Source organism: Cryptomeria japonica, unplaced genomic scaffold, assembly GCF_030272615.1.
Source record: "Cryptomeria japonica unplaced genomic scaffold, Sugi_1.0 HiC_scaffold_48, whole genome shotgun sequence".
NCBI classification, from domain to species: Eukaryota; Viridiplantae; Streptophyta; class Pinopsida; order Cupressales; family Cupressaceae; genus Cryptomeria; species Cryptomeria japonica.
The window spans coordinates 422,366-431,529 of record NW_026728870.1 but is presented as its reverse complement, the minus strand read 5'-3'; the positions used below and the strand labels follow the sequence as shown (position 1 = coordinate 431,529).

General features: G+C 33.7%; 1 protein-coding gene across 1 annotated transcript; it reads right to left on the bottom strand.

Annotated features, from left to right (window-relative positions):
• LOC131862577 (nuclear transport factor 2-like) lies at positions 1-1,953 on the bottom strand. The gene is made up of 9 exons (XM_059215059.1): positions 1,912-1,953; positions 1,671-1,808; positions 1,177-1,465; positions 935-1,095; positions 687-828; positions 476-597; positions 337-402; positions 181-247; positions 1-71 (listed from the first exon to the last, which is right to left on the bottom strand). The coding sequence occupies exons 1-9, from the start codon at positions 1,951-1,953 to the stop codon at positions 1-3; spliced, it is 1,098 nt and encodes a 365-aa protein (XP_059071042.1).
• Positions 1,954-9,164: the final 7,211 nt, after the last annotated feature.

The window sequence follows — 9,164 nt, the reverse complement described above, 5'->3', positions numbered from 1 at the left end:
TTAGAAATTTCTTGCATAGCCATTGCGTCCTTGACGATCGCCTCCTCTCTTTACGCCATTTGGAATATTGTCTTTCCATGGTAGAAATCAATCAGTAGGAGCAGAGAAAAACAATTATATTTGAAGACTATATTACATTATATGAATAGATAATAACTTAATTAAGGCTTTGCGAAATACCTCTGAAACCAGCCAACCTTTTCTTTTCAACATATACGCGACGCCCAGAGATGACAATAGGAGATGCCTGCTTACAAAATATAAATACAAGTTTTATGAAAATAAAGATAAATACAATATCTAATAACACTAAATAATTCGATACAAATTAAGTACCTTTACAGCACTCTCCACAGAAGTTGATGATTGGAACTCAATGAAACCATAGCAAAAGTTTTTTTCCTGCATTACAGTATTTAAACATTACAGAAGGAAAAGAGCAGAAAACAAGCGAGATTTGTTTTCAAAAACATACCTTGTTGGCTCTGATTTGAATTCCACCAGGCTTTATAGAACCATATTTTTTAAACTCTTCTTCAAGCAAAGTAATTGTAGAATTCCATGGCAAATTTCTTAAATGGATTGAGTTCTCATTGACTGTAAGTTATATGGGATTTCAAGGTTAGTGAGAAATTAAGAACCTGAAAGATACAATTAAAAAATGGTGAAGGGAAGATTATGGTAACCTGGGGCTTTTCCAGAATTAGAGTTCAAGGATTGTGATGTTGTATGTACTTGTGATGGTACATTTGCTTTCAGTCCGGTATTTATTGGAAATTTCACCACAACGGTTGGCCTTTGAATAGGATGTGGGTTCTCTTTCAAAAGCTGAACATTCAAAGAAAAAAATATCAGTAACATCATATTCTACAAACGCTCAATGTATGAAAGGGCTTTGAAGTGCTCGACGTGCATTCAAAATGTTTACACTTACGACTGCTAGAAAACTCATTTTTGTTGTTTCTTCTGGTGGTGAAATAGTTTTCTCAATATCCTTAAGCTGTTGTTCATTCTCAACAGTTTCAGTAGCATGTTTATTTTCCAATTTCGAAGGTTGTGATTCAAATCTTTGAATTTCTTTTGCAGGAACTATCTCTGCTAAGACACAGAAAGGCTGCGATTAAAGAAGATTCTACATCGAAAAATACTGAAAGATAGAAGAAGAGACCATTTTACCTTCCTGCAAAGGCTCATCACAAACAGCATTAGCCGACATATAAGTTTTGTCTTCTGAATACTGGGATTCTTCCAAATACCGAAATGCATCGTTTAGAACAAAATAGCCTCTCTCCTGTGGTGCTAAAAAGAAAGACTGGGCAAATTTTCTTTCGACATTCTCGTGCCCTAATATGATCCCAGTTACCAATATGATATAAGATTCATTATAAGCTTCTTGTGAATCCACAGTTCCTATTTTAACCGCATTTCCCTCATTGAGCGAAGACACTACATTGTTTTTAATAGCCTGTTGGTAACAACCATTCAAAACAAGAACAACATTATGTCTGCAAATTTGATTGAATAAAGAAATGTAAACTTAAACCATGCATAAAAATTAAACTTCGAAGGTATCTTGTAGTTGCATGCCATATGGTAATATTGTATTTCAAAAATGAATTTGTATGATTTGAAACTGTTTTACACTGAATCTAGTGCAATATTTGACTTACTTCTAGGGTTGTTACATGCAACAATTGACCATTGGGTTCAGGGCGGGTGATAGTGCTGCAATCTTTGTAGAACTCGTATAGCTTATCTGGACAGTTGTTTAGAACACAGTAATACTGGTTCACAAATTCGTTTGCAACCTACCAAACCAAAAGTGTTAATGAAATAAACTCCAAGCCCAACGCAAATGATCCAAACCCAAAACCACTTTATAAGAATAACAAGATGGTATAGTATTCATACCTCAGAGGCAGGAAATTCTCTTTGTAACTGCTGGGATTCCATCCTTCTGCATTGGAAATGATAATCAGTTGCATGTTAAAGTGTGTTGAATCTGCTAACTATCCCAATCACAAGTCTAGGAAAAATTGCAAAAGAGAAAATAAAGAGAATATGTAGAACATAATTCCTGTTGCAGACCTTGTATGGATTTTAACTGTAAAGAGTTGCTTTTCAGTGAATGTGAATACTTTCCACACCTTTTAAAACCTCTCAACTGATTTAGTGGACTGAATTGAAATTTCGAAACAGCCTAAATATTTTTCTCACAAGCGCAGATAAAAGGAGGCATAACAGCAGAGTACGAGTTAGTTTGCTTTTCTTTTCCTTTTCCAAATATATTTATAAGGCATAAGAGGCGTGTCTTTTGACTAAGAGAATCGAAACTATTGAATTTTGGGATGATAACGTTTGTATGGCCATAATTACCTATTCCTATACAAGTCTAGTCTAATACAACAAGACGCACACATAAGTAAAAATGACGTTAGATTAATTAATTTAGAGTGAGGATTGAAATATTAAATGTTAAGAGAGTAATTGCAAAGAAAAGTATATGTAGTTCTATGGAAGATGTGTGGAAATGTGTTTGATGTGACATTGATTCTAAAGATCTGATGAAGGAAAATATGTAACTTAAATTTGTTCATTATATCACATTTGTTCTAGGGTATTTTCATAGGGAAGAGCACCAGTAGTCGTTATAGCTAACTTCGTGCACCCACAGATCCTAAAGGGTACGTCGTATTTTGGTTTTTTTTAGTCATCTTCGTATGCGACTTAACTGCTTATAGCTATTGATCTGGCTTCTGGGTAGTAACGATGCATCCTCTGGAATCAGTTATGCGCACAAAGGTAAAAAAGTACACATTTCAAAGTGTCGCCTGATACCTAACTAAAGATGTTCCAGTAACCGTCAACTCAAAATTGCTAGTACTTGTTGACAAATGTCCAAATAGCGATGCACAAAGGTTCCAATAGTGGTGCACAAATGGGACAAATGTTCCAATAGTTGTTCACAAATGGGCCAATTAATTACAAAAAAAGATCGGCTATTGGTACAAAACAAATTTATTAATGGTGTTTTCACTATGAAGGCTATTGGGGGGTCAACATAACAATAAGGTTACGGTTCTTGGAACTATGTTATCTATTGGTGCTCTTCCCCTAGTATTACATATGTTCTCTAAGGCATAGATCTAATTTTGTTGGTTGTACTTTACTACTTTTTTTTTTTTCCGTTATGTGATTTTTTATGCTCAAAGGCTGGTGGTGTTTGTATATATTAAGGGGAGATCATCAGTTCTAAAATGACAAACTTTACATTGAGCATCTTCATACAACCAACTTTAGTTGGAAGCAAGCAAACATTTTGATGTCAAATTAATTTTTGGTAAGTCCTCTATTCAAAATGTTCCTATATAAATGTTCCTTCTTGTTCTACAATAGTGATAAGATGTTCTAGTATGTCAATTATATACATAACAAATACTCACATAAATGTACACATAGTCCACTCACAACAACTAGTGGATTTTTTTTAATGCCAATAACTTAATTGAAAATCAAAATCGTTGTTCAAGTACCGTGTTGATGAAACATTTTAAGAAAATCAAGTTCAAATAACAGTTAAATCTTACCCTCGCCCAACTTATTACAACATTAAATTTGTCTCTAAGAATACGTAATCATTAAGCTTATTCCCAGGAGGTCTCCCTTCAGGTGATTTCCTGAGAAGGCCCAATGCTTCACCTCTATGAGCATCAACTAGATGCAATGAGTGCTAAGTAGACCATTCATTATCATGAGAGATGGGTTCTTGTGTACTACTACTCATGAAACATGGGTCAATGAGTTTGTCTCGAAAACTACATAATTGAATCTTGATAATAATATGATAATTTGGTTTGTTGTGGAAAATATATCCTACTTATAAATTGATAAGCTTAAGGGGCTCTATTATAAGTGGGTTCAACCTTGGAGGAAACTCCATTGTTAAGAGTGTCCGAGTTGGAGTAATACTAGGATGGATGACCTTCTGGGAAGGCCCAATGTTTCACCTCTGTGAGAATCACCTAGATATAATGAGGGATAAGTGGACCACTCATTCTCATGGGAGATGAGTTCATGTGAACCACTACTCATGAAACGTGGGTCAATGAGTTTGACTTGAAAACTATATAGTTGAATCTTGATAGCAATAGCATAATTTTACTTGTTATAGAAAGTACCTCCTACTTATCAATTGATGAGCTTAAGGGGCAATATAATGAATGGTCTATAATCAAGGACAAAATGGGCCCAAAGGAATACAAAAGGGAGAGATGTTTAAAATTTGAATTACTTGAAATACTGGCAAGGGAAGAATGTTATTGGAGGCAAAAATCAAGGGAAGTATGGCTTCAAGAGGGGGAAAGAAATACAATTTTTTTTCACAAGGCCTCAATAGAAAAAAAAGGGAGAAGTAAATTTATGGAAATCAACAAGATTGATGCAACAAGAACCCAAAATTTGGAAGAAGTTAACAAAGAGGCCACAAAATTATTTGAAACAATGTTAAAGGAAAAGTCACAAGGGAGTAAGGAAATGAGGGGAAAATTTGTGGATACAATTCCCAAAGTAATATCAGAACAACAGAACCGGGAGTTTTTTAAGGCAGCAACAATGGAGGAAGTTAAAACAACAATATTTCAGATGAATCTCGACAAGGCTCCTGACCTAGATAGATTCTCTGCTAGATTATTCCAATGTTTCTGGGAGATAGTGGGCCAAGATATACACACTTGACAGTGGAGGAAACAAGGAAAAAGAAGAGGGTATTAAAGGAAATGAACCACAAACCACACATTCTTTGCACTAGTCCGAAAGAAGAAGATGGTAAATTCTATGCAAGATTTTAGATTGATTTCCTTATGCAACACTACATACAAAATAATATCCAAAATTATTGCCAACTGTTTTTAAAAAGTCTTAAATTTTGTAATATTAGAAGAACAAAGTGCCTTTGCCCCTAGGAGTTCAATAGTGGAAAGGATAATAATAGCCCATAAAGGATTCAATCATCTAGAAAATCAAAATAGCCAGGGATGATCATAAAATTGGATATTATGAAAGTGTATGGCTCGATGGAGAGAGAATTCCTCAAGGAAATTCTAGACAAATTTGGGCTGATGAAGGATTGGATTTGATGGGTAAATGGATGCATATCAACTCTAACCTTTTCAGTGTGGATGAATAGTGGGGCTCATGGTTTCTTTAATTCAAGTAGAGGTATAAGACAAGGCGACCTGTTATCTCCCTTTCTATTCATAATTATGGGAGAGGCAATGGGTAGGGGGATAACTAAACTAGGGGAGGAATCAAATGGTATGGAATTAAGGTAGTTGTTGGTGAGGCCTCGGTGACACACTAGAAATTTGTAGATGATACTATGTTGTTTGGACAATCAGACAACTAGGAAGCTAGGACTATTAAGTCACTACTCAATAAATATTTTTATGTCTTGGGACAAAAAATTAATTGGAGTAAATCGAAGGTCTTCTTCGTCAATACTCAACCAAGTCTTGCAAGGGATTCGACCAACATCCTAAAGCTTAAAGTAGCTAATTTTCTAGGAAAGTTCTTGGGCACACCACTCTTTCAAGGGATTAATAAAAAGGAATACTGGATGAACATAGTTTCAAGCTACGTAGACAAGAAGATTCTGTGGAAAGGTAAATGGATTTCCTCAGTAGGAAGATTGCTTACGATAAAATCAGTGCTTTTGACACTCCCGGTATACTCCATGTCCTCTCTAAAATCCCTGATGGAATAGATGCAGAAATGAAAAAAATCATGAAAAGATTCTTTTAGAATGGCATGAATGACCAAAACAGAATACCCCTATTAACATTGGACAATAAATGCAAGCCAAAAAGAGTAGGACGTGCAGGACTAAGAAACTTGTTGATAATGAATTTGGAAATGGGAGAAAAAGTTGTATGGAGACTATATACAAATAGTAACGAGAAATGGATTAAAATCATAAGAAAGAAGTATGTAAATTCCAATTACCCGATTAGCATTCTCAAAGTAAGAGATTCTCCTAGAGGCTCGATAGTGTGGAATTACATTTTAGAAAGCTGGGATATAATAACAAGATATATCACGTGGGAAATAGTAAATGGAGAGCAAGGATTATTTTGTAAAGACTCATGAAATAATTATAAAAAATTTGGAGGAATATCTGAATTTGGAAGACATAAGAAAAGAGACCCTATTGAAATGGGGAGAACAGGTGAAAGATTATGGGATAATTATAGTAGAAAATGGGACGATAAGTTGGTCAACAATGTTGAATGAAATACCGAGTCTTTCTTTATTTGCTCAACAATGTTGAATGAAATACCAAATTCTCTAAAGATACATAGTTTTATAATAAAGTATTCTTGTTGGCATTTTACTACAAAACTCCTTAAGATTTAAATCTATGTCAAATTTACTCAATTCTTATAATTGGCGTGTAAACACATCCTTCCCTTGTGATGATAATTTAAACATCCACAACCCCACTAGAAGATTTATATGTAGCAATCCAATACTGGCTACTAGTTTATTCTCTCACCTTGTAGTCCTCAGCTACATTACAAAATATTTTACAAAATCTAGACATTAGCCAAAGATCTATTGGCATATCCTTAGTTTTATATTTGATTCTATTGACTTTTATAATCCTAGTAAAATTTAAATTTTCATGTTCAAGGTATAGAATGTGCTTTATTCTAATATCTATGGCTAATATTTTTTCCACCTATTGTTAAAACTCCTCCTTTTAGTGTGTGTAGTAGGTCCTTCGTATATTTGAATGGGCCAAGAAATATTGTGTCATTTTATTGTGTATGATGCTCAATGTGTTGCAATTTTAGAATTTATTAATTCGTGTATGGATAGAACTTTCTCATTTGGTTTGTTGACACTAGTTATTTAGTTACAAAAAGTTGATTTCGTAGCATCTTGCATAAATAATTAGTTAAGGAGGGGTGTATCCTTAGCAATTGTTTGTGTCAAAATTTGGTTCAGAAGAATTCATGATGAATAATTAGATATTTTTGGGTCCTTTTGTTTGGATGAACTCTTTTGTTATTAACCATTCCATATCATTACTATTGATATTGGGTCATCTATAGATGAAATAGTGGGAGAGGAAAAAAGGAAATTGCAATGCATGATATGTTGACCACAAACCTATAAATTCTTCTACTACTTTGGATAGATAAATTGCCTCCTTATGAACTAAAAATGTGGTTGACGTTAGAGAGTAGAAACTCTTATCTTTCTTCTACATGGATGTTCCTCACAACTTTGATGAACTTGGTATGATGGGTAGGAGTAATTTTGAAAACAACTATAGTTCGTGTTATTGTAGCATCTTATCTCCTTGTGGGTTTTAGTAGTTGATTTTATAGATAAAAATAATTGACATAAAAAATTTCATGTAACAAGGAAAATATGGTACTTGACTCAAGCAATTTATTAACTAGGTAGCATGTTGCGTTTGATACTATTCTATCCCACTTTATAAGGATGAAATGAAAAAACTCCTTCAAATGAATATACAAGGCATTAGAAAGTCATACTTAATTCCTATTTACTTCTCAATCACCACCGTTACTGTTTCTTTCTCAAATTGGTGTTGCATTGCATGTTCTAATTTGAGTTACAATAGTGAACATTAAAGAACCCATAACCCCTACAACCTGAGTTGGCCTAATGGTGGAGAATTTGTGCTTTTTAAAGAGAGGTCACAAGTTCAAATCCCACAAGGGGGTAGGGTATGTACACCTTATCGGCTTCAGCCCATTACCAATAAAAAAAAAAAAAAAACCCACAATCCATGCTACCTTTTACATTTCATTAAAATAAAAATTATTTTGAGTTTGGCCATTGTGGATAATATTTAAAGAGAGCATGGTATTTTGTTGAATACATTATAATTTCCAACATGTATTTGGTTAAATTTAAGTTGTTAACTCAAATTGGAAAGTCTTTGTATTCTTTGCATAAACACACTCCTTAATTGACATATTAAGCACAAAAAATGTCAGTCAACTCCGAATGTTTAACATTTTTAAGACTAAAACCGTAAGCTTAGTGTGTGTGATTTAAGCCATTCCACCCTATAGTAGATTTCCATACAGCATTCCATAGCTCTCATTTTGTTATACGCAAGAAAAATGCAGGCAAATATTTTAAAGTCTGGCTTTAAGGTTTAAAGTTTGCTTAGCATATTTACTTTATTGATATTGATATACTAGTTTATCGGTGTCGATAACATATTTAATAATAATTATAAGAATAACCAATTTATTTCAATTTAGGCATAAAAAATAAGACATAATTATAAACTCTTTATTTTAATATGGAAATCGATGCTTTTCTTTTCTACTCTACTTTTGTGTTTAGCTGGTATTGGTAACACTAAATTTTAGATATACCCTTATAAGAAAAATGAAAATTAATTAGTACGTGGAATTCAACTTTTAAATTGAGTACATTTGTATAGATACTGCAAATTATCAACCTTAAAAGTCTCTGTCTTAGTACTTTGCCTTGTATGAGCAACTTAATTTTTCTACAGCCCTGTATTCAATCTTGAAGACAACCTAAGTATCTAACTTCTTGATAGGAAGCACAAAAATATTTCTCAAATTGGTTTGTTTGGAAAAAAATGTGATTTTCTTATTCATTACAAAGATCATTGACAACATTCTTGAGCTTTTTCTTCTTTTTAATCACATTAGTACATCAATATCTCTCTTTATAGGAAAAAGGTACCCATCTTCAACCCTGATCACTTACCCCAATGCATAAATTTTGTCAGTCTTAAATCTCTATGAATTTCTATTTAAATCATAGGTCGAAGAAGGCACAATGACTCCCTAAATCGATTTATTACAACCAATCCATAAACCTTAAATATAATTATAATAACTTCAGTGTCATAAAATTGTGACCCTTGCAATTTTTGACCATAATAAGGTCCCCACACATGAAAAATTGAATCCCTTAGCCTGATTGGAGACTAGAGACTTGCTGAGCCCTTGAAAAACTGCATATTTCTTGCTCCCCACTCTGCCTAAACAAGCATCCCGTCCTAGAAAAAAAGGCAGGACAGGAGCATGCTGCCCCTGTCCCTACTCTATTTTGGGGTATTAATCCTCAAATTATGCTTTGGTGGT

Bases quoted from the DNA above. Each gene is read 5' to 3' on its own strand.
- LOC131862577 (XM_059215059.1), bottom strand. From the start codon at position 1,953: ATGGAATCCCAGCAGTTACAAAGAGAATTTCCTGCCTCTGAG. The intron at 1,466-1,670 runs GTAAGTCAAATA...TGTTACCAACAG, and splicing joins TGCATGTAACAACCCTAGAA to GCTATTAAAAACAATGTAGT. The intron at 1,096-1,176 runs GTAAAATGGTCT...GTGTCTTAGCAG, and splicing joins TGATGAGCCTTTGCAGGAAG to AGATAGTTCCTGCAAAAGAA.